Here is a 24,772-nt window from a genome sequence, read left to right on the forward strand (position 1 = left end):
GATTTAAAACTTGAATTATTTACCTGCTCTTAAAGGCTTTAGTTAAAAAAAAAAAAAAAACTAATGCATAATTTCTCTTGGAAACCAGAAGACATGGCAATCACACCAGCAGGCATTCTAGCTGTGCTTTTAATAGAGATAGATGCCCTCACTCCCCACCAGGTCCCGGTCACTCATTTCTACGGCTCACCTCGCCTTTGAAGGCACTGATTTTGAGCACTCTGGTAAAACAACACTAAGGTAACTAGTGTTGTTGTTAGTTGCTCCATCATGTCCCGCTCTTTTGTGACCCTAGGGACTGTAGCCCACCAGGTTCCTCTGTCCAGGGAATTTCCCAGGCAAGAAGACTGGAGTGGGCTGCCAGTTCCTTCTCCAGGAGATCTTTCAAACCAGGGATTGAACCTGAGTCCAGAAATATGGCTATCACCTCACATGTAAGAACAAAACTTACAGCCTCTGTGCCCCAATCTTCTTGCCCCCTGGGCTTCCCTTTCTGTCATATCAGCCTCAGTCTTCAATCATTTCTGGACTCAAACCCCAGTGTTGTTTTTTCTCTTCCTCCTGTCTTTCCCATTATGATTAGTCAAAATTAGAGTCTGCTGATTTTTTTTTCTTGTGAACTAGTTATAAATGTCTGCTTATAAATGTACATATAAATAATGCTGTCTAAGCCACCAAGATATCACTGGTCAAACATTTAAATGTCCCTTTTCTTAGTACTATGAAACTCTGCTTTTATAAGAAAAAAGAGAATTTCCTGGCAATCTAATGGTTGGGGCTCCACGCTTCCACTGCAGGAGGCTCGAGCTGGATCCCTGGTCAGGGAAATAAGATCGCGCATGCTGCGTGGCATAGCCATAAAATAAATAAATAAGAAAAAAGAAAGTGAAAACTTCCTAGACAACATAGCTACATATAAAATGAGGATCAATGACAGGTGAATCAGCCTGTACATGATTATTGTATTCTAAGTTTTAAGTGACATGTCATGACAAAGGAAAATCCCAGGGGGTCACTTTTATTCAAGGCTGTAATTGTGCTTCTTTTCAATGCCTTCTACTCTAAACTGCATGAGGAAACTCCTTTCACCCATTGACATTGGCAGAATAGAAGCAAGTTTAAGTTTTCAGCACTCCCATCATTACTTTACATGGGAGATTTGTGCCTTCTTGGGAAAGTTTTCCCTTTTCACAATCTAGCAGAATGAAACTAAGTCTTTGTTCTCCCAAAAAAACCTGAAAAGAACTGCGAAGTCCTAATTCATTAGAAAAGCAAACAACTGTCTTCAGAAGCTGCAATTTCACTCTTACCTATGGAAGACTATTTATGGAGTTTTCTGGGGCAAGCGCTAATATAATAAATGTATTTCATGGATATTGATGACATCGGGAATTTTCAACCGACCATCTTTCCATAGTTTTGATTACTTCAAAGGACTAGATAGAGTTAACAGTACTATAGTATATAACTGGAAGTTGCTAAGAGAGTAGATCTTAGATGTTTTCACCACAAAAAGGAAATAGTAATTATGTGAGGTGACAGCAGTTGTTAATGAATGCCATGGTGTTAAATAACTTTGAAATATATAAATATATAAAACCAGCTCATTGTAGACTTGAACTTGCACAACGTCATATGTCAATTATATCTCGATAAAGTTGAGTGGAAAAAAGAACTAGAAATACATCAAAGAGGGACTAGGAAGTGCCTAGGGAGATAAAATGCCTATGGTATCATATATTGAATAAAGTAGAGCATAAATAAAGCATATGGTATCATATATTGAATAAAGCAAATGAAAACAACAGATAAACACTATTCCCACGACCTCATCCTAACACTCTGTCACTTAACTCAGAACTCAGCTCTAATTAAGAATCACAAACAAGGAAGATGTCAAGAGTCATTTAAAAGTCTACCAATTCATGTTCCATATATAACGTATTCACTTCAATACTGTGGTCATGATATTATATTACAGTGTTGCAAGATACTATCACAGGGAAAGTAGGCAAAGGCACACAACATCTCTTGTATTATTTCTTAACTGCAAGAGGTCTGTGATCATCTCAGAATAAAAATTTCAATTAAAAAATTGGAAAAAAAAAACCTATCAGCCTGGTTAAATTTGACTGGCAGTGGGTGAAAACAAAGGTGCTTTTATTTCCTATTTTATACTTTTTTATACTATTTAGATTTTGTGATCCTGTATGCTCTTCTACTTATCTTTAATTAAAGAATTTATAGAAGCTTGCATTAAAAAGATCACTACAGAATGATAACCAATAAAGGAGAATTTTTGTTCTAAAATCTTTTTGTACTAAATCCACTAACCAAGTTCTCATATTTTTTCTAAGCAGCACGGAGTGTTGAGTTTGAGAGGGTCATAATGTATGACCCAGTTCACAGATAACAACACAAGACGTATATGGAATTGCCTTAAAGCTATTTAACCAATGGTGGATGCCAGATGACAATTCCAAGGTGATCCAATTCTAGAATTTTGAAAACACTTTTGTCTCCCCTCTTTATTTTGTAACATAAGTGTATTTGTGTTTAATTTTGGGAAACTACCTGCACTGCTATCTTATCAGAGCCCTCTTTAGAGTCTTTCACAACATCTGTCTATTAAAATGAACAACTTGCTGATAAGAATATCTGGCAATGGTAACAAATAGATGGAACAAATAGATGGGTAGAAGGTGGAGGAAGAACTTCAAAATGAAAGAATCAGGCAGGGCACCATCTAAAGCCACTGATGGATCTCAGCATGACCACATGAGACCATGAGATGTTACAAGTCTCCTGACACATCTAAACCCACCGATGGATCTCAGCATGACCACATGAGGCCATGAGATGTTACAAGTCTCCTGACACATCTAAACCCACCGATGGATCTCAGCATGACCACATGAGACCATGAGATGTTATAAGTCTTCTGACAGGATCAAACGTGCTCTACACACCTTCACGTGTACTCTCACCAAAAAGCAAAACATGCGAATCAATAGCTGAATCTCATCAAGACTTTACATCTAATTTCCGTCCACAGGAAACACAGAGGGTAGAAACACAAGCGTACCGACACCATAAGGAAGTCATTAGCTGAATCCAGGCTGCAATATTCTACGCGCAACTGACCCAGTTTCTTCAACAATGAGTTGTACAAAGAGATATTTTAAAAAGTGTTTTAGATTAAAGGAAACTTAAGCACCACAACAACCATATGAATCTTATTTAGACCATTATTTGAAAAAACCAATCTTACCAAACCATTTTTAAATGATAACTGGGGGCGATCTATAGATTCAATGCAATTCCTATCAAATTACCAATGGCATTTTTCATAGAACTGGAGCCAAAAACATTTTTTTGTTGTTGTTTAATTTGTATGGAAACACAAAAGGCCCCGAATAGCCAAAATGATCTTGAGAAAGAAAAACAGAACTGGAAGAATCACGCTGTCTGACTTGACTATACTATAAAGCTATGGTAATCAGAACATACGGTACTGGCACAAAAACAGGCACATGGATTAACGGAACAGGATAGAAAGCCCAGAAATAAACCCACACACTACGGTCAGATAATCTCTGACAAAATAGGCATGAATATACAATGGAGAAAAGACAGTCTCTGCAATAAGTGGTGCTGGGAAAACTGGACAGCAACACGTGAAATGTGAAATTAGAACATTTTCTAACACCATATACAAAAACAAACTCAAAATGGATTAAAGACCTAAATGTAAGACCACTCCTAGAGGAAAACACGGGCAGGACATTCTTTGACATAAATCACGCAATATTTCTTTTGATCCATCTCCTAGTGTAATGGAAACAACAGCAAAAATAAAGCGTACTTAATTAAACTTAAAAGCTTTTGCACAGCAAAGGAGACCATCAACAAAATGAGAAAACAACCTACGGAATGGGAGAAAATATTTGCAAATAATGCAACCCCAGAGGTTTAATTTCCAAAATATACAAATAGCTTATATAGCTCAATATAAAGAAACGTGACCCAAACAAAAAATGGGCAGAAGACCTAAATAGACATTGCTCCAAAGAAGACATATGGATATCCAACAAGTACATGAAAAGATGCTCAACATCACTAATTCCTAGAGAAATGCAAATCAAAACTACAATGAGGTGCCACTTCATACTGTTTAGAATGGCCATCATTAAAAAGACTACAAATAATCAATGCTGGAGAGAGTGTGGAGAAAAGGGAAGCTTTCTACACTGTTGGTGGAAATGTAAATTGGTACAGCCACTGTGGAGAAAAGTATAGAGGTTCCTTAAAAAACAAAATTACCACATGATCCAGTAATCCCAGTTATGGGCATATTAACCTGAAAAGATAAAAATGCTGAATCAAAAAGATAAATGCATCCCAATGTTCATAGCAGCATGATTTACGATAACCAAGACATGGAAGCAACCTAAATGCCCATCAACAGATGAATGGATAAAGACATGGTGTGTGTATGTGTGTGTGCATGTGTTTGTATGTGTGTGTGTGTATATATATATATATATATATGAATATCACTAGTTATAACAAAATAAGGAAATAATGCCCTTTGCAACAACATGGATGAAACGATATTATCATACTAAGTGAAGTAAATCAAAGACAAATACCACATGATATCACTTGTATGTGGAAACAAAATGATACAAATAAACCTATTTACAAAACAGAAGTAAACTCACAAACATAGAAAACAAATTTAAGGTTACCAAAGGGGAAGTGGTGTTGGGGGATTAAATTAGGGATTTGAGATTAACAGATACAGACTGCTGCTGCTACTGCTAAGTCACTTCAGTCCTGTCCGACTCTGTGCGACCCCATAGACAGCAGCCCACCAGACTCCCCCTCCCTGGGATTCTCCAGGCAAGAACACTGGAGTGGGTTGCCATTTCCTTCTACAAGGCATGAAAGTGAAAAGTGAAAGTGAAGTCGCTCAGTCATGTCTGACTCTTCGAGACCCCATGGACTTCAGCCTACCAGGCTCCTCCGCCCATGGGATTTTTCCAGGCAAGAGCACTGAAGTGGGATGCCATTGCCTTCTCCAAACAGATACATATTACTATATATAAAATAACAAGGACCTACTGTATAGCATAGGGAATTATATTCAACATCTTATAATAACCTATAATGGAAAAGAATCTGAAAAAGTATATATGTAGTTGATTTACAATGTTTCAGGTGTACAGCAAAGGGTGGTTCCATTTCTGGGTCGGGAAGATCCACTGGAGAAGGGATAGGCTACCCACTCCAGTATTCTTGAGCTTCCCTGGTGGCTCAGATGGTAAAGAATCCACCTGCAATGCCTGGGTTCGATCCCCGGGTTGGGAAGATCCCCTGCAGAAGGGAATGGCTACCTCCTGCAGTATTCTGGCCTGGAGAATTCCATGCACTGCATAGTCCGTGGGGTCACAGAGGACACACTTGGCTCTGGAAGGCTGAGCGACTTTCACTTTCCAAGTCTTCCTTAAGAGAGGCAAGAGTCGTTCCTCACCACCTGCTCCTAATCTTTGACTGAGATGAGAAGAGGACCGACTGTGAAATACTTCTTTTCATTCTGATCCCAGAGAGCTACTCTAGAAACTGAAACTCGGCCTCATGTTAGGGGCCTGGGTTCTAATCCTGACACTCACACATAACATGCACTTTGCTATACACCTGAAACACTATAAATCAACTACAAGTTTAAAAAGTTAGACTTTCAAATGCAATGTATTTCTATTAATAAATGTGTGCTTTCGTGCTCAGTCATCACCTCAGTTGTGTTCAATTCTTTGCGACCCTATGGACTGCACCCCAACAGGCTCCTCTATTCATGGGATTCTCCAGGCAAGAATAATGGAGTGGGCTGCCATGCCCTCCTCCAGGGGATCCTCCCCACCCAGGGATCGAACCTGCATCTCCTACATTGCAGGCGGATTCTTCACTGCTGACTCACAGGGGAAGCCCATTAATAAATGTTGCTGTTGTTCAATTGCTCAAGTGTGTCCAACTCTTTGTGACCCCATGGATTGCAGCACTCCAGGCTTTCCTGTGCTTCAGCATCTCCCAGAGTTTGCTCAAACTCCTGTCCACTGAGTCAATGATGGCATTCAACCATCTCATCCTTCTTAATACTGATGCTAATTTTAAAAAAGACATTGGGATATTAAATACTATCAGGGGAGTACTATTCACTGTTTTGGGTGTGAAAATGGTATTGAAGTTACGTGAGAAAATGCCTTTCTTTTTAGGGATGCCTACCGACATATGTAAGGCTGAAATGACATGATGACATGAAGTATGGGATTTGCCATACAGCACTTCAGCAAAAAAAGGGAGGGAGGAGAGAAAAATAAATGAAAAAGATGGGGGAAATGTTGATGGTTACTATAGCTGGGTGATGAGGTATTCATAGGTGTTTGGGTCTTTTTTTTTTTTTTTTAATTAAAATGAAGAAAAATAAAGGTCAATCTTGAAGGGAAAAAAAAATACAATCAGGTTTAGGATGAAGCTACACATGGTGTTGGGAGGACTCCAGGAGAGTGAGCCGCAGTGATGCATTGGTGGCAGGGGACAGGGACACTGACCTACCACCTACCCACCATCAAGGGGAGAACAGGGCAAGAAGAGGGTAAGGAGGAAGTTTGGCCACAGGAAGTTTGTCTACTTTTCGAAGTTCTACCACACAGGGCTTTTCTTCTTCTTTTGAACTGTAATTTAATTGCCAAAGCACATGATGACTAAACTTTGCATCATTTCCTCCTCTCTTTCGGCTGAAAACTTCTCCCTTCTGAAGAATATGTGAAGGGTTCATGAGGGACCTAAATCCTGGGGTTTGCCTGGAGCCACCAACCCTCTACCTCCTCAAGACAACTTACAGAAATAAAATTGGATGTCTGAAGCTTCGATTTTGGAGAAAGCTGCAAGTACTCATCAATGCTTTATAAATCCCCAAGCAATCTCGACCCCAACGCTAAACATTTTAACTCTAAGCATTTGGAAACAATCTAAATAAGAAGAGTCAAACTATGATGTCTTCAAGCAAATTGATATTAAGGAAAAGTTAAGACCATGTTTTAGAAAACTAATTTTAAAACAATATTGACCACATACATAATATGAAGGAAAAAAAAAAGGTTTAAAGTGTTTATTTTTATGGTGTGGGATTAGAATTGATTTCCATTATCTTCTAAACTATGAGTACATTATATATAAACCAGAAAAATAACATAATTAAAACTACCAAATCCACCTAATGTTCTTTGAAACATTAAAGGTTGTGTTCAGCATTAGTCTTAAGTTTCTGTAAACCAACATACCTAAACTGGCATTAAAAACTTACTCAACAAACAGCTCAGAACTTAATATAATGTGGTTTTCACTTGAAGGAGCTCACAGTCAGAGGGGGAGAGAGGTGAGTTAACAATAATTCCTGAGAGTCAAGTGACAGATCCAATGGACCCAATATCTGCTCTCCAAATACCTGAAATGAACGGATATACCTCTTTCAGACTTTAACATCGGCTACTTAGGAAGTATGGCTATACAAGCTATTCTCTAAATAAGCTTAAGACAAATCCCAGATGCTTGTCTACACAAATCCACCATTTATTTAGTCTACTGTAATTCCAGCCACTAAGAAAGGAAAACAATAACTTCCTTAAAAGACTATTTCCCTTTGATAAGAAGTCACGTTCCACTAACAGCAAAGTGAAATTAAGACATATCTGATATGGACTAAGTTCTGCAATACTACAAAGAATGATTCAGGCTTTAAAAACATTTTTTTAAACTGAATTGCACTTGTTGGAAAATTATCTGGATGAAGTTAAACAACTAGTACAAAAATACCTTTAAGATTAATTACTAACTCAACCACAGAACAAGACAGCAGTCTTCACACTTGTTTTATTATGACCCATAGTTAGAATCAAGATTTTTTTTCGTCACAACCTAAGCAAGCGCACATCCATACACCTGCATAAATAACAAGAGCCTAATGTTATAGTCCCTGGGACTGCAAGGAGATCCAACCAGTCCATTCTGAAGGAGATCAGCCCTGGGATTTCTTTGGAAGGAATGATGCTAAAGCTGAAACTCCAGTACTTTGGCCACCTCATGCGAAGAGTTGACTCATTGGAAAAGACTCTGATGCTGGGAGGGATTGGGGGCAGGAGGAGAAGGGGACGACAGAGGATGAGATGGCTGGATGGCATCACCGACTCGATGGACGTGAGTCTGAGTGAACTCCGGGAGTTGGTGATGGACAGGGAGGCCTGGCGTGCTGCAGTTCATGGGGTCGCAAAGAGTCGGACACGACTGAGTGACTGAACTGAACTGAATATTATAGTACTTTTTATTATATGTAATGAACTATGATATTTCCTACTCTATTCCATTTCTTTCTTTTTTAAAATTAAAAGCATACTGGTTGTGCCAAGTGAACTAAATGTACCACCTACAGATGGGTCCCAAGTTGCAATTTGGGAAAGAATGCTCTAAAATATCACAAGTGAAACCATTTCTAGAAACATGATTTCATTACAGTTGTATCTTTGCTCTTTGTAATATTCAAGTTACAACAGGTCTCAATGCATACACCATCACCCCTGTGTGGGTGTGAGAAAATTTCTTCCTATGTCTGAGATCAAGTGAACTCTTGATGACTACAGTCTTTTCAACCACAAAAGGGAGTTTGCAATTATTACAGAGCTCTTTGTCTGATGGTAAAGCGAACAGCTTTCCCAAGCTATTACTAATTTCACTGTCAGCCATCCTCTCTTGTAAACTTTGTTACCCTCCAATTGTGCTTAACTTTTTTACTTTATGTGTTGCCTGGAAAAGAATAGAAGAGCAAGCGGAGAAGAGTCTTTTTATTCTTTTTTTTTGAGTCTTTTTATTCTTTGTGAGAATAAATAAACAGAAGTTACAATGGTAAAACTTCAATTATTCTAAATCTTTAGTTTTCCTGAAAAAATAATGGATGATAGTTGTAGCCATAGACACATGACTGACTCTGCAAAACAATTCTGCAAACTTAAACTTTAAGAATCTCCTTAAACTTTATTCTTACTATGTATAAAATAGGTGCTAAAGGTATAACTATTAATGTAATGAAGATGACACTTTTGTCTCAGCAGATGAAAGGCATATGAAAGTAAAAAAAAGGGGAGGAACAGAAGGGACTTGTCAAGTCTCTCTATGTGAACTCTCAACACAATGCTTCCTATCAGCTAAAGAAAAAAATCACTTAAATCAATATGAATGCATGAAAATTAAATCATTTCAAGAGGTCCTATCCAACAGTCCCTACATAATGGGAGATGTTTTCATCAGTGTGCAAAGACATCAATAATTTTAATATTAACATATTAAAAAGCATCATTTGTGCCCAATGGAAATAAAAATCTCAAAACCTAGTTTAATGCTATTCTTTGCTCCTGCTGCTAAGTCGCTTCAGTCGTGTCCGACTCTGTACGAACCCAGAGATGGCAGCCCACCAGGCTCCCCTGTCCCTGGGATTCTCCAGGCAAGAACTGTGGAGTGGGTTGCCATTTCCTTCTCCAATGCATGAAAGTGAAAAGTGAAAGTGAAGTCGCTCAGTCATGTCCGACTCTTAGCGACCCCATGGACTGCAGCCTACCAGGCTCCTCTGTCCATGGGATTTTCCAGGCAAGAGTACTGGAGTGGGGTGCCATCGCCTTCTCCGAATGCTATGCTATTCTTTAATGGGGTATAAATAAAATCAGTGACAATTCCATAGTTCTTTGGTCACCCTCCAGTCTTGTGACTCCTACGAAAAGGAAAAAAGATCACTGTAAGGGCTGAGGATGTAAGGGGAAGACACATATTGTTTTTCTAATTTCATAAACTATTTCCATATACTTGGGAAGTGGCAGAGCACAATGCACTAGGTTCCTCTGTCCTTGGAAGCTGTGTGGCCTTGAGTGAGTCCCTTTGCCTCTCCAGGAGTCAATTCACCATCTGCAACACAGAGACAATGACAGTGCCCAACTAGGGTCATCATGAGGATCAGATGATACAATGCTAGTTTAAAGCACTGGGCAGAGAGGCGAGCATATAGCGAGAATTCAATGTTATAATTACTATATTTTTCTCTTAAAATACTATACACAAAGTATCAAGAATATTGTTTTGAATTAGATGGCTTCTTCCAAATTGTAACACTCATTGGCTCTATGATTCTAAGAAGTTTGTATCAATCTTCCTTCAAAATGACCAACCAAAACTGGGCATGGTAAAGATGAATAAGGCTGTGTGTGTTAAGTGCTTGAAATTACTGGAAAGTCTAACTGGAATGCATTCCTCAAGATGTACGTAGGGCTACTAACTGGCAGCTCAGCATCTGTCAGAGTAGGCACTGTGGATCCCCTGGCCCTAGAAGGTTTACAGAGAGCAAGCCCATGTCACCAAAAAAGAGTTACAAGGCAAATAAGCTCCCAGAATCCTTTTCTTTACCTCAGGACAATCTCAAAGCCCCTGCTCTAACAGAGGACGCAGGCTGTAATACTCCCAAGGAACTCCTTGCTCATTGGATGTCTCCTGGGAGTGGTGTTCTGTGGGACATATGGGCCAACTCCTAGGCACACAGAGACCCCAAAACAGTGCTTCTGGGATCAAAGATCAGTTGTGGAGAGATGGACCTGAGACTTTAGAGGTCTACAACCAGAGGCTGAAATTGTAATATCTGACTGATATTCTAAAGTCAGACTTCCCAAAGTTGTTATTAAGTTACAAGTGCTTAACTTACAAGAGAAATTGGTAACAAATTGGACACATTGTATGAGAAAAGTGTCTCAGTTTCACAGATGCAAATATAAAAATAAAACAAAACCCTTGTTTGTAAAGCAAAATAAACCTAAGATGACTGCTTTATCCCTGTTGAATAGATGCTCAGGATAAGGAAGTCAGAGAAAAATGGCTGCTGACCTTTACTAATAATGTCAGGATGTTGATGTCATGGCCACGCTGCAGTTGCTCAAGCTGAGGATAAATAAGAGTAATCCTTTCCATCTCAATGTGCTATGTTTTCCGAATTTGGTTCCATGTTAAATATGCATACTACTGATATTCACATAAATTGTAACCAGACACTGACTTTTCTCTCCATGTCCAAAAATTCCAATATTACTAAGTACAAAGTTCACCTGGGTTTTAGAAGTTAAAACTGTGGATAAACAAGGTCCTACTGTACAGCACAGGGAACTATATTTAATAACCTGTGATAAACCATAATGGAAAAGAAAATGAAAAAGAATGTGTATATATACACACACACATATATATAAAACTGAGTCAGTTTGCTGTACAGCAGAAATTAACACATTATAAATCATCTGTACATCAATAAATTTTTTTAAATATAAAATGGTAAATGTTTCTCTCTTGGTCCCTCATACACACAGGTATTTTCACTTTGACAGATTTTTTTTTAATTATTAAGAACCAAAAAGTTACTAGAACAGGAAAAAAAAAAACATAAAATTAATTGTGAAAGGCTCTTACTAATAGGTAGCATTTATCAACCATCTATTGTAAAAAGTGACATACTGAGTGTTCTAAGGGCCTTTATATTAATTTTATTTAATCTTTAGGATCATCATATTTGGTTAATATATTATTAATTCCCATTTTAAAAATTATAAAACATTTCATACACACAGGCATACATATAAATAGCTATGTATAAATAGTAAAATCTCAAACATCCAAGTACATACCCCATATCTTTTGAGACAGGGCAATTCCAGCACAACCCAAGAAAGCACACAGCATCCTTTCTTCATCACATGTCCTTCCTATTATCCCTGTTATATGTGTGAAGAAGCGGAGGCTCTGAGAAGCTGAGTTGTCAGCCCCATGGAGGAGCTGGCGTGTGAACCTCACCTGTCTGACTCCAGAGACCATGAAACTCAAGCATTTAGGCTGCAATTGCTAAAGCTGCACATTTTGGGAGTGAGGAAACAGAGATTTAAGACATGCCCAGGATCACACTACTACTGCTAAGCAGCACAACTGGCATTAAAACCCACATTACAATTATTTATTTATAGTCCTTCTCTTTTGGTCTCAAAATTAACATGAGGAAGAGAGCCATATTTAAGTCAGGGTTTCTCATAAAACTTATGAGAAATTCCACCACTCTCTCTTTTAAATTATTTAAGTAAGTGCTTTTTACTAGACTATTAAAGGAATAGTCTGAGAGGCGACTATTTCACTTTCAGCAGAGGTTGTTCTACTTGATTGCATCAGTGTAGCTTCCAAAAGCTGCTCTGTAAATGAAGGTTTCAGTAGATTAAAGTGCTGCTTCTCAAACTTCAGTGGGCACAGCAACCACCTGGAAATCTTACTAATACACAGGGCCTGAAATTTCTGCATGTCCAAAAATCTCTTGATAATGACTATTCTGCTGGTCCTTTTAAGATGTACTCTGAGTAGCAAGAGACTTGGGAAGGAAGTGAAGTGTTAGTTGCTCAGGCATGTCTGACTCTTTGCAACACCATGAACACCAGGTTCCTCTGTCTATGGAATTCTCCAGGTAAGAATACTGGAGTGGGTTCCCATTCCCTTCTCCAGTGGGTCTTCCTGACCCAGGGATTGAACCTGGGTCTCCTGAATTGCCGGCAGATTCTTTACCATCTGAGCCATGAGGGAAGCCTAAGAGACTTAAACAGCCTTCATTATTAACAGGGATCTTGCCGTGAATTTTTTTAAAAATGAAAAATCCTTAACATGTAAGCTTTGTATGGTTTTACTTTAGTGTCTATTTCTAAAATTGGAACACATCTATTTCTGACATAGATTTACTCTAGATTTCACTTATACACCTAGGACAGAAAATAATAAATTTCAGGATCTATATTTAAGCCAGAGTGATATTTCTGACACATGGACAAGAGCATCAATTTAGAAATTATTTGAACATACAATGGAAAATACACAAAGAAATAGGATGAGAAGGTTTGTGGGAACACACATGTATGCACCACATACAAGGAAAAAGCAATCGATGTTTACCCACTAAAGAACAGCAAATCTCCATTGGGAAAGAGATGGCATTTTATCGTACATCTAATGAGGTATGAAACATAAGACTTGTGAGAAAAAAAGTAAACCTTATAAAATTCATGTCATATTGCATGGTTGTAAAAATTGTACAGCCATTGCACATTCTGTATTCTGCACTGCTGAATGTATCACAGTGGATAAGATCCATGGTTAGCTACTAACTGGAAGTTTTTGGTGGTTCAGATGGCAAAGAATCTGCCTGCAATGCAGGAGACCTGGCTTTGATCCCTGGGTGGGGAAGATCCTCCGGAGAAGGGAATGGCAACTCACTCCAGTAATCTTGCCTGGAAAATTCCATGGACAGAGGAGCCTGGCGGGGCTACAGTTCATGGGGTTGCAAAGAGTTGAACACAACAGAGTGACTGACACTTTCCACTTAAAGGTCTTAATATTTCTATGGCAAATATAATCACCTCTAAGAGAAAGCCAAAGGCTACTAATTTAAAACTTTATTGCATAAAAACCCCCTGAAACTGCATTCTTCCAAGGCTTCCTTTCTTGAACTTGATCTCATCTGGAAGAACATCTCAAGAAGATGAGAGTCAGGAGACCATCCTAAGGCACTTAAAACTGTAGGACGTGCTCCCCGAGTCCACTTTAGGCACAGAAAGTGAATGTGTCTGGGGTAAATGATCCAGTCTCTCTGAATCTCAGTTCCTTCAACAGCTCTCAGACTTGTCAGGACTAAATTAAGTTAGAGGCAAAAAAAAAAAATTGACTAAAAAAAATACAAAGGTTTTAAAATGTTGTTTACATCAAAAAAATCTGATTGGGTAACAATCATCAACAGACACTTAAACCACTAACTGAAATATTGATGGGGAAAGAGTCCTGTGAGTGAGCAAGAAATTACTATCCTGCAGACTACTTCCAGGTCATATGGGAAAAGGCAACTTTATAACGGAGGGATCAAGCTGTAATTTCTGGAAGTCACTGATCATTCTTGGCATCATTTAAACACGGGGCAATAAAACAACAGTAATAATAAATGCATCTTGTTGTGATACAATTAGTAGTACATGGCACTCTGAGGTACCTTTATCAAAACATTTAGCCTGAGTCTAATCACAGTTGTAGGTCTAATTCAGCTTTATACTTTAGGCGCTGGTGCAAGTAACAGACACACCACTCAGAAGCAGTAAGTCAACTTAAAATGTGAGCCATGTCACCAGATGACTGAATCTGACTTCCTTTCAGGAAAATAAAATGTATGCGGCTGGGGATCAGCCATAGACTAAAAGTGACTTAACAGATGTAGTAACTAACGGCAAAGTGTGAACCTTGTTTGGATCCTTGTTTGAACAAACCAATAGCCCAAAGACATGTTTAGGTCAACGTGGGAAATATGACTTGAGTATTAGATGATATTAAGATATTACCATTAGTATTTTTAGGTGTGCTCAAGCCATTGTGGCCATGTAAGAAAATGTTAATAGATGCAAATTAAATCTTTAGGGGAGAAATGCCTTGAAGTCTTTAATATACTTGAATACCTCAGGGGAAAGGCAGTGTGTTTGTTAAGATCTTAATAATATAGCACAGTAACTATAGCAAAGAGGATGAAAAAGGAAAAGAAGAAAGACGGGTTGGGGGGAAGAAAAAGGAATTTCTTACCCAAAAGGCAAGAGGGTCTCAAAGATTTTTCGACCCTTCTGAGCCAGCACTGACAGCAGGTACAGGGCCATTTCTTTGTTGAGTTGAGTTACCTTCTATTCTAAACTCTTGGCAAAGCAGTGGCTTTCTAGGGGCAAGTGGAAAAAAGGCAAATCGTGGTCCATGTAATTCTCACAGTAAGCAGCCTCCATTCTAAACTCAGAGCAGGAGCGATCTAATAAACAGATCTCACGTTCCAGTGGGCCCATGAGCTATTATGTCTCAACAGTTTCCTCCTTGGGACTGAAATCAACCACACTTCAATCTGAAGTGAACCTGCTTTCGTGAAAAGCAATAAGAAAGCTGCATTAACCTACTCAGCCACTTAGAATTTAAGTGAGACCCACAGAAATGTTTAATGTTTTCCCTGTAGGAAATTTTATATACTGGCACTCGAAACTGAACTGGACTTCATAACTCATAACCTTTAACATTCACTGGTCTTGATGTTCATCAGAAATAAAAGTGTTGTTTTTACCTTTTTTCAAGAATAGAGTGCTCCATAAAAATCATTTACACACAACCTCTAGGTATATTCATGAAACACTCTCAGTTATGAAATGGAGCCATATAAAATTAAAACGACCATATACAAGTGTATATAAGACAAAGACATTTCTGCAAATATGGGGAATTACGTCTTCCCTGGAGATCATGAAAACTAGATAAGTAGATTAAACAGAAGTGGCATTAAATAGTCAAGGCACATAGGACTCTATAGCTTGACACAGTGCCAATGTCACAAATACCTAAACTGTCCCCAAATGATCTTCAAGGTAAAGCACGGCCCTGCTGTCCTCAAGGTATAAGCACCTGCAGATCTCAGGGGAACACTGACTCACCTCGCCCAAACCGGTATACCACCCGCTCCCCTGCTCTCAAGACTGCCAGCACCTAACCTGGCAGCTTTCCCAGTGTTGTTTGGAAAGGGGTCTCAGATTCCCAGCCCTTTTCAGGGTTGAATTCAGTTATTTTCTTGAACACATGTAAGGTATCTCTAAAGACATCACAACAGTCATGTGTGCAATATCCTCTAAAAACACTTGAGTGACTATTACCCTTCACCTCATTCTCTCAGACCTCAGCCACAGCGTGCATGCACTGACTCAGGAAACAGTTATCTGGAAATAGTTATCAGCCAGGCACTGTACTTGGTGCTGGTGCTGAATAAAAAGGCTCTGTTTCATTCCTGCTTTCATGAATCTCAGACTTTCCTCCTCTTTTTCTCCCATCCCCACCCGCATCCCAAGATTAGAACTCAGTTTGAATTTATTTCCACAGTGGGTTAAAAATCACCATGTGGTTTTTTTCCCCCTCATCAATTAAGTCTCTTCCATTCATGAACCCCCTAAGGTGAAAAACTATTTTTTAAAAATTTATATACAAAGCAGAGAATTAACATCTGGAAGATGATATCAGTGCTGCAAAAAGGCAAAATTACTCCTTAGTCTTTCTTACTCCAGACCTGAAAGTCTGGCAATAGTTTTCGTTTCATCTTCAATGCTTTGGAATATACCAGAAGTTCAGTTCAGTCCAGTCACTGAGTCGTGTCCAACTCTTTGCAACCCGATGGACTGCAGCACACAAGGCTTCCCTGTCCATCACCAACTCCCGCAGCTTACTCAAACTCATGTCCATTGAGTCAATGATGCCATCTCCTCCTCTGTCGTCCCCTTCTCCTCCTGCCCTCAATCTTTCCCAGGATCAGGATCTTTTCCAATGAATCAGTTCTTCTCATTGGGTGGCCAAAGTATTGGAGTTTCAGTCTCAGCATCAGTCCTTCCAATAAATATTCAGGACTGATTTCCTTTAGGATGGATTGGTTGGATCTCCTTGCAGTCCAAGGGACTCTCAAGAGTCTTCTCCAACACCACAGTTCAAAAGCATCTCTTTTTTCGGCATTCAGCTTTCTTTATACTCCAACTCTCACATCTATACATGACTACTGGAAAAAGCATAGCTTTGACTAGATGGACCTTTGCTAGCAAAGTAATGTCTCTGCTTTTTAATATCCTGTCTAGGCTGGTCATAGCTTTTCTTCCAAGGAGCAAGTGTCTTTTAATTTCAAGGCTGCAGTCACCATCTGCATTGATTTTGGAGCCCCAAAAAATAAAGTCTGTCACTTTATTATAAAGTCCATTGTTTCCCCATCTATTTTCGATGAAGTGATGGCACCGGATGCCATGATCTTTGTTTTCTGAATGTTGAGTTTTAAGCCAACTTTTTCACTCTCCTCTTTCATCATCAAGAGGCTCTTCAGTTCTTTTTCCCTTTCTGCCATAAGGGTGGTGTCATCTGCATATCTGAAGTTGTTGATATTTCTCCCAGCAATCTTGATTCCAGTTTGTGCTTCATCCAGCCTGGCATTTCGCATGATATACTCTGCATATAGGTTAAATAAGCAGGGTAACAACAGACAGCCTTGACATACTCCTTTCCCAATTTGGAACAGTCTGTTGTTCCATGTCTAGTTCTAACTGTTCCTTCTTGGCCTGCTTACAGATCAGGAGGCAGGTCAGGTGGTCTGGCATTCCCATTTCTTGAAAAATTTTCATAGTTTGTTGTTATCCACATAGTCAAAGGCTTTGGCGTAGTCAATAAAGCAGAAGTAGATGTTTTTCTGGAACACTCTAGCTTTTTCGATGATCCAATGGATATTGGCAATTTGATCTCTGGTTCCTCTGCCTAATCCAGCTTGAACATCTGGCAGTTCATGGTTCATGTACTGTTGAAGCCAGGCTTGGAGAATATTGAGCATTACTTTACTAGCGTGTGAGATGAGTGCAATTGTGCGGTAGTTTGAGCATTCTTTGGCATTGCCTTTCTTTGGGATTGGAATGAAAACTGACCTTTTCCAGTCCTGTGGCCACTGCTGAGTTTTCCAAACTTGCTGGCATATTGAGTGCAGCTCTTTCACAGCATCATCTTTTAGGATTTGAAATAGCTCCACTGGAATTCCATCACCTCCACTAGCTTTGTTCGTAGTGATGCTTCCTAAGGCCCACTTGACTTCACATTCCAGGATGTCTGGCTGTAGGTGAGGGATCATACTGCCATGGTTATCTGGGTCGTGAAGATCTTTTTTGTACAGTTCTTCTGTGTATTCTTGCCACCTCTTCTTAACATCTTCTGATTCTGTGTGAGTTCCTCTATTTTAAACCCGTATTTTCAGACTTTCTGTTTACAAACAGCAGTTGGACTAGACATACAAGTTCAGTACTTTGTCTTGTTCAGGTTGATTCTCAGCTAGGGTCAGCTTGGAGTCTTCAACCACAGGGCAGGAACTGGTTCCTCACTGCCTTCTCACCCTATTCTCACTGAGCACCCATCTCCTACCAAGCACCCAGCAAGCACTAGTCACAGCACCAGGCTTCTTTCTCATGGACCTTGCATTCTCATGGCAGGGAGATAGACAAGAAAGAAAGCTATAGATCACTCTGTTAGAAGATATGAAGTGCTCTGGAGAAAACTGCAAGCAAGGAGTAGAGCATGTGGAGTTTTGGGGAAGACAAGAGGGCTCCAGGTGGTTAGGGCTGGTCTCCTTCCAGCCCTTTCTTGGGCAAGATCCCAAGAAAGACTAACGGGGAAGGAAGTTGTGTGGACATTTGGGGACAAGCCTGTTCCAGGCAGAGGGAGTAGCACATGCAAAGGCTCTGAGCTAGCAGGGAGCCTGATACCACCGAGAAATAGTGAGAAAATCAGTATGGCTGGGAACATGGAGTGTGGTAGAGAATGAGATCCAGGAGGCAGTGGGGGAGGCAGAACAAAGGGTCCCTGTATGTGTCAATAGTAATAAACAGTAATAATTAATAAGGTAGCTGCCATTTATTGAGTTCTCTGTGCTAAGAGCAAGTCCAAATAGGTATTGTGTATTATCTCCTTACCTGGAGGAGGGCATGGCAACCCACTCCAGTATTCTTGCCTGGAAAATCCCACGGACAGAGGAGCCTGGAGGGCTACAGTCCATGGGGTTGCAAAGAGTTGGACATGACTAAGCACAGGACATTATCTCCTTAAAATTTTAAAACAACTGGTTGCTCTAATATGCAGAGATTTGACTTCATAATTCAGGACAATCATAGCAGTAAGTCCAAAACTCTCTAGGAAATATCTCCCTTAACAAGTCCCTCTTCCCTGTCCCGTACCCCACTGCCTTAACATGACTAAAATCTTTGCTACATGCTGCAGTTAATTTCCCCTTGCACCTGAAAAATAAAAATCTAGTTTCTTATAAATGTCAAATGTCTTGCTTATTTCCAAGTTGTGATCTTTAATATGATTTTCTAGTCTGTTGCAGTACCCTAAGGTAAAAGGGTTCAACTTATGAAAAGTTTGTAAGTACAGTTTGAGACACTTCAGAGTTCAAATCCTGTTTTAATTACATCCTTTGATGTGTTTAATTAATCCTTCAGCACAACTTTTTCTCCCCTGAAATATATGGTATAACTTAATGTTTCAGGGTGCCAGTTACAGATTGCACAAACTAGTGCCAAAAGACATATTGTTCTGGTGGCCACCCTCCCTTCCTTCTGCTGCACTTGCATTTAAAGGCATCCTGACGCATAGAAATAAGCACGCCAAAAGAGCTGGGCTTGCGAAACAGAGCTAATTAGTGGAAGCATCAGATGTGCCTTCATAAGAACTTTGATTAAACCCTTTATTACCTAGTTTCCTCTAAGGAGGACAATTTGAAAATATCTCCTAAATAAAAAGACACTGTTCAGTTCAACTCGAGAAACATTTATTGGTCAGGTGCTATGAAGATAAGGACAGTCCCAGTCACTGCCCTCCAGAACTTAGAGTTTATCACGTTGACCAAATGGCAGACCTTCAAGAGGAAGGAAAATCTGGGATACCTGCACGCACTGATGCAGAAGGTGCCAGAAGAAAGTGGGGACTACTTTTTAAAAACCAGTCACCCAAAGCATCAGACATCACCTGTCCCCTGTTGAACCAAATGTAAAGGACAGATGGCTTAAAAGCAGAACTTCTGAAAGTAAAAAGTTAGAGTTGGGCAGAATCTTATAATCAAATTTTCTGTATCTAATTGTATGCTTACAAGTTTCCACAGATATTAACTGCTTATTTTTATTCTTCTAATACTTAAATCACAAGAAGGAAATCTGTAATATCCATTTCCAAATATTTTAGTGAAGAAAGAATCAGAGATTTTTAGTTAGCACCAATTCCTCACATGAATAAAAGGTATTTTATTTCACAAAACTGATAATCAAGGTAATAAGACCTAAGCCCAAGCCTATGGATTTATACAAACTGAAACAATGCTAATGATCAACATACATGTGATATTACTGTCGTCGTTTTAGTCACTAAGTCATGTCCAATTCTTTTGCCAGGCTCCTCTGTCTTTGGGATTTCCCAGGCAAGAATACTGGAGTGGGTTGTCATTTCCTTCTTCATGGGATCTTCCCAACCCAGGGATGGAACCCACATCTCCTGCACTGCACCGAGATTCTTTACCGCTAAGCCACCTGCGAAGCCCCAAATGTGATATTATGTAAAGTCAAAATCATGTGAAACAATCTGTGGAAATACTTAACATTAGTTAAGTGGGTCCAGAGGAACAGGGCATAAGAAGGAGCAAAAATCAGCCCATATTCTGCTTATCAAGCCCTAATGCCTGGGGCCTGCCTGGCAGTGAATATAGAAGAATGGACTTTAAAAAAAAAAAAGAAAAAAAAAATATATAGCAAAAACAGCACATAGGCAAGCAGCAGTCTTACAAGGAACCAGTATAGCTTCAGGGGTCACCAGACTCTGACTTTTTTAAAAAAATGAATAAATTCATTGACTAGGCTTATAAATATTCAGATTATCACATTTATTTCCTGAAACAACACAATGAATAGAAGTCTAATATTAAATGGTCTGTGACACAGATGGTAGTAGCACTTTATCATATTATCATCACACAGTATTATATGATATATGTTATAATAATATACGATATATATAATTAACATTGTACAATATCAGATGTTTCCAGCATCTCAAAGCTGATTTGAATCAGAATTACCTGTGGGAACTTTTTAGAATCGCATCTTCCCAGGCCCCACCCATTGGATGTTCTGATTCACAGTATGGGTTTGGGGCTTTACAAAGCTTCTGGAGACAGGGGTGATCAGGCAGGTGGGGGAGCCAAGAAGCACCAGACTAAGCTACCTTCAAAAACAATGATGGTAAAATGCAATAAACAGAGTCTTCTCAACAAAACCAGATTCATGCTAAGGCACGAGTCTTACTTTTTAAACATTAAGAGTACTAATATCACTGAAGATCACCATACAACTATATACCCAGTAGCATATTTCAAAACCTAAAACGGGTTTGCATACTTAAATTTACGAAAACTTGAAAAACAGGTGATCGAGGGCTAATCTGAAATACCACAGATGTGAGAGATACTCAAAAATCATTGATTTTGCCTCTTCACTCAAGAGATATCAGAACTCAAGTTCCTAGATTTTTTTTCAGTAAATGTGCCAAATCTAAGTTTTACTTCTTTTGTGTTTGAATACCTATGCCTTTATTGGTTCTTTTAACATCCTAAATATACAGGATTCTTCATGGAAACACGACATCTTCTTCCAACAATTTTGTGCAATAAATATCAAATGTGAAGCTCTAGGAATCTAAGCAATCACACTACTTCCCAGAGACTGCTCTATAAAGCACCCAGTTAACAGTCTGGATGCCATATAACATCTAAAAAAACTGCATTTGGAAAGATGGTGACAGCTGTGGCCAGACTAGTATAGGAACACATCGCTGGATCTATTCATAGATGTACAGTACTGAAGGTGCATCTTCAAACAATGACCTGAGAAACATTTTCTAAGGGCTTAAGACACCCACGATCAAAATCCTACATATTTAATAAAAGCACACACATTTATCAATATTTTACAACATTCCTAGCATTCTGCTATTTTAGGGGTTTATTTTTTTCTTTCTTTCCTAACAAATAGCTATGTAAGCTAATTTAGGAACCAAAATCAACATCTTGAGTATCAAAGTTTCAGACTGAGAATACAGGGTTCAGTGACCAAAACGCCTGCCTTTGGTTTAGCTTTGATTCTTGTCCCATTAGAAAACACGGGGTGGGGAGCCGTCAAAATATTCTGGATAGATGCACTGCCATTAAATCATCTGAGTTGATGAGGGGCAAAAGTAAGCTAGGAGGGAAACCACTGGAAAACTCCGCAGAAAGCTGTCCCTCGCGATCAATAAAGAACTAAATTTCAAGGATTTGCCTACAGCTGGTAAAACGGCTTACTGCTTTCAGCTGCTGGATAAGCAGCAGTAAACTCGCCGGTGGGCTAATTAGGTCCAACTTGAAGGCAAGGACCAGGTCCAGAGAACGATCAGCCAGGTCGGGAGACTCGCTTAGACACCCAAGAAGGAGCCGAACCACACGGTTCCAAGTCGGGGCGCAGCAGCACACTCTAGAGGGGCGTCCTGTTTGGGGCTGCCGGCTTCCCAGGGCGGACCTCGGGAAATCGTTTCCCAACCATCCGTGCCAGCCAGAAGCTCACACGCCGCGCAGGGACGAGAGGCGGCCGACTGTGGGCAGCTCTGTCAAAAGGTTTGAGAGGCGCCTCCCCCGCTCACACCCTCCCCGTAAGGCTGGGGTCTTCAGCTCGCGAACCCCGGGCCATGTCACTTCTCACGGGGCCCGCGGAGTCAGGAAGTCTGGAAACCAACTGAGGGGGAGACAGAAAGTAGGGAGGCGCGAAGTATCTGCGGGCAAAGGAAGGAGTTTGGTGGGGAGCGACTGGAATGCAGTAACTTATTTTTGACCCGAGCCGCCATCGGCTGGAGAGAGCGGGACTCCAGGCGCAGGCTGCGACTCCGACTTTCCCCCGCGCGCTGTCCCTCCAGGCCCAGCCCGCCGCCCACCGGACGCGCTCCACTCACCCAGCTCCTCCGCCTGCAGCCAGAGCGGCGCGGAGACCGCGAGCAGCAGGGCCAGGAGGCCGCGCCGGACAGCCCCCGCCTGCGCGCAGCCGCCGCCGGCGCCGGCCACCATGGCCCCGCCGGGCGCCAGCTTGGCAGGCTCGGCTTCCCCTTGGCGCGCGCAGCGCCGCCGCCGCCCCGGCCGGCCGCCTCCTCCGCGGCCGAGCGCAGCGCCTGGACTGGGCGCAGCCGCGGCCGGGCACCGAATCTCATTGGGGCGGCCCGGGGCCCAGCCCGGCGGGGGCGTCTCCTGCCCCGCCCCGCACGCCGGCCCCCAAGGAGGAAGTGGCTCCCGGGTGGCGGCGGGCCGCCGGAGTGGAGGCGCACCGGGAGCTCCGTTTTCCTCCGAGAGCATACGCTCTCGTTTTCCTCCGCCCCTCCTCTCCAGTGCACGTGAACCTGGGAGCCCGGAGGACTCCTGGCGGTGAGACCTGCCCCGAGCAGCAGTGTGCCCGGGGAGTCCCCAGAGTGCCGGAGCCAGGGGTGGGCGCGCTGCCTACTCTCTGCTAAGCCCACGGGGCTGAGCATGCCATTGACAGTAGCAATGGAGGGACTCGAAATATTGTCACGGTAGGATGATGGTGGTGACAACATCCAGTTCAAGTTCCCTCATTCATTCATTCATTCATTGAAAAGTTACTAGGTTTCAGAAGGGTGCCTTCCAGGCACGGCGCTAAAACCTTGTGACACTTGGCAGACATTAAAAATAATCAGGCAAGTATGCAAAGCAAATTGCATTCGTAGACGAAGAGCGCCAGTGGAGTACACCCAGGAAGGTCTAATTAGGTGGCAGGAGTCGAGACTGCAGGTAGGAATTAGACACGAAAGGCTTCACTTAAAAAGTGGCATCTGAGCTGAGGCTCGGAGAGTGAATGGGACTCAGGAAAACTGAAGGCGGGGGCAGGAGAACTTACCTGCTGCGCAGAAGAGCTGAGGGAGGAAAGGGCCTGCGTGGGGGGAGCGAGGCGAACAGGTGAGTTCATGGCCGGGAGTGGGAAGCCAGAGTACTGAGCAGGGGCCGAACGCGGAGGGCCTGGAAGGGTGTTTAAACTTCATCCCCGGAGCAAAGAGCAGCCACGGAGGGTTCAGACGGGAGGAACGACATGATCTGGCGGGTGAAGGAGGGTTTGGGGGAGGACAGTTTGGAAGAGGGGAGGATTACAAGGCTATTAGCGAATAGCTGGGTGAGAAAGAGGTAGTGAAAGTGAACGAGGACAGATTGAATACACATTTTAAAGACTGACGTCTCCAGATCGCTAGACCTCAGCTCTCTACCGTAACCTTCTCGCTACCGCTCCGCGCGCTGCGGTTTTCCTGGGTAACACCTGCGGAAGCAGAGAGGCGGAAGTACTGGGGCGGGGGTGGGGGGTACCAATAGCCTCTCTAAGGTCCAGTTCGGTCCATCACGCGCTTTTTGGATACCCCCGATAGAGTCTGTGCACACATGCATTCCTTTTTTCCTCTATTTTTTTGACTGACTAAAGTTAGTCGAAATTTCCAAAGAGATTATCTTTGGGGCTTTGCTTTCTGGAAGGCAGCAGAACTTAGAGGAAAGAATTCAGGCTTAGAAATGAGGTTGATCCAAGTCTGGATCTCGGATCAGCCATTGACTGGGACTGATTCTCTCTGGGCTTCTCTTCACTGGGGAGTATAATACCTAACTTTCCTGGTTGTCACAAAGACTAGATAAAATATGTATAAGAAGTTCTAGCATACTTCCCTGGTGGTCCAGTGGTTAAGAATCCACCTGCCAATGCAGGGGACATGAGTTGGATCCCTGGTCCAGGAAGATTCCATATGCCATGGGGGAACTAAGCCCAGGGGCCACAACTACAGAAGCCCTTGTGATGTGCTGTGCTTAGTTACTCAGTCGTGTCCAACTCTTTGCGACCCCGTGGACTGTGGCCCACCAGGCTCCTCTGTCCACTGGGATTCTCCAGGCAAGAATACTGGAGTGGGTTGCCATGCTCTCCTCCAGGGGATCTTCCCAACTCAGGGATCAAACCCAGGTCTTCCGCACTGAAGGAGG

The 24,772-nt window shown here is 41.4% G+C and overlaps 1 protein-coding gene across 3 annotated transcripts in view; it reads right to left on the reverse strand.

The window, feature by feature from the left end:
• The window catches only part of DCBLD1 (discoidin, CUB and LCCL domain containing 1), a 75,796-nt gene extending 51,746 nt beyond the window's left edge, over nt 1-24,050 (reverse strand). For 2 of the 3 annotated variants that reach the window (XM_086317149.1, XM_086317146.1), the window contains exon 1: nt 22,705-22,928. Coding sequence is in view for 2 of the 3 variants with exons in the window: in XM_086317146.1 (XP_086173272.1) it covers nt 22,705-22,816 (112 nt within the window). In the remaining variant the exon portion in view is untranslated. Of the gene's footprint in view, nt 1-22,704; nt 22,929-23,657 lie in introns of those variants that run through there. The other variant, XM_086317147.1, reaches the window with a different exon arrangement.
• Nucleotides 24,051-24,772: the final 722 nt, after the last annotated feature.

Source organism: Bos grunniens, chromosome 9 (assembly GCF_055505025.1).
Source record: "Bos grunniens cultivar Pamir isolate PY7600 chromosome 9, Bosgru_T2T1.0, whole genome shotgun sequence".
Taxonomy (NCBI): domain Eukaryota; kingdom Metazoa; phylum Chordata; class Mammalia; order Artiodactyla; family Bovidae; genus Bos; species Bos grunniens.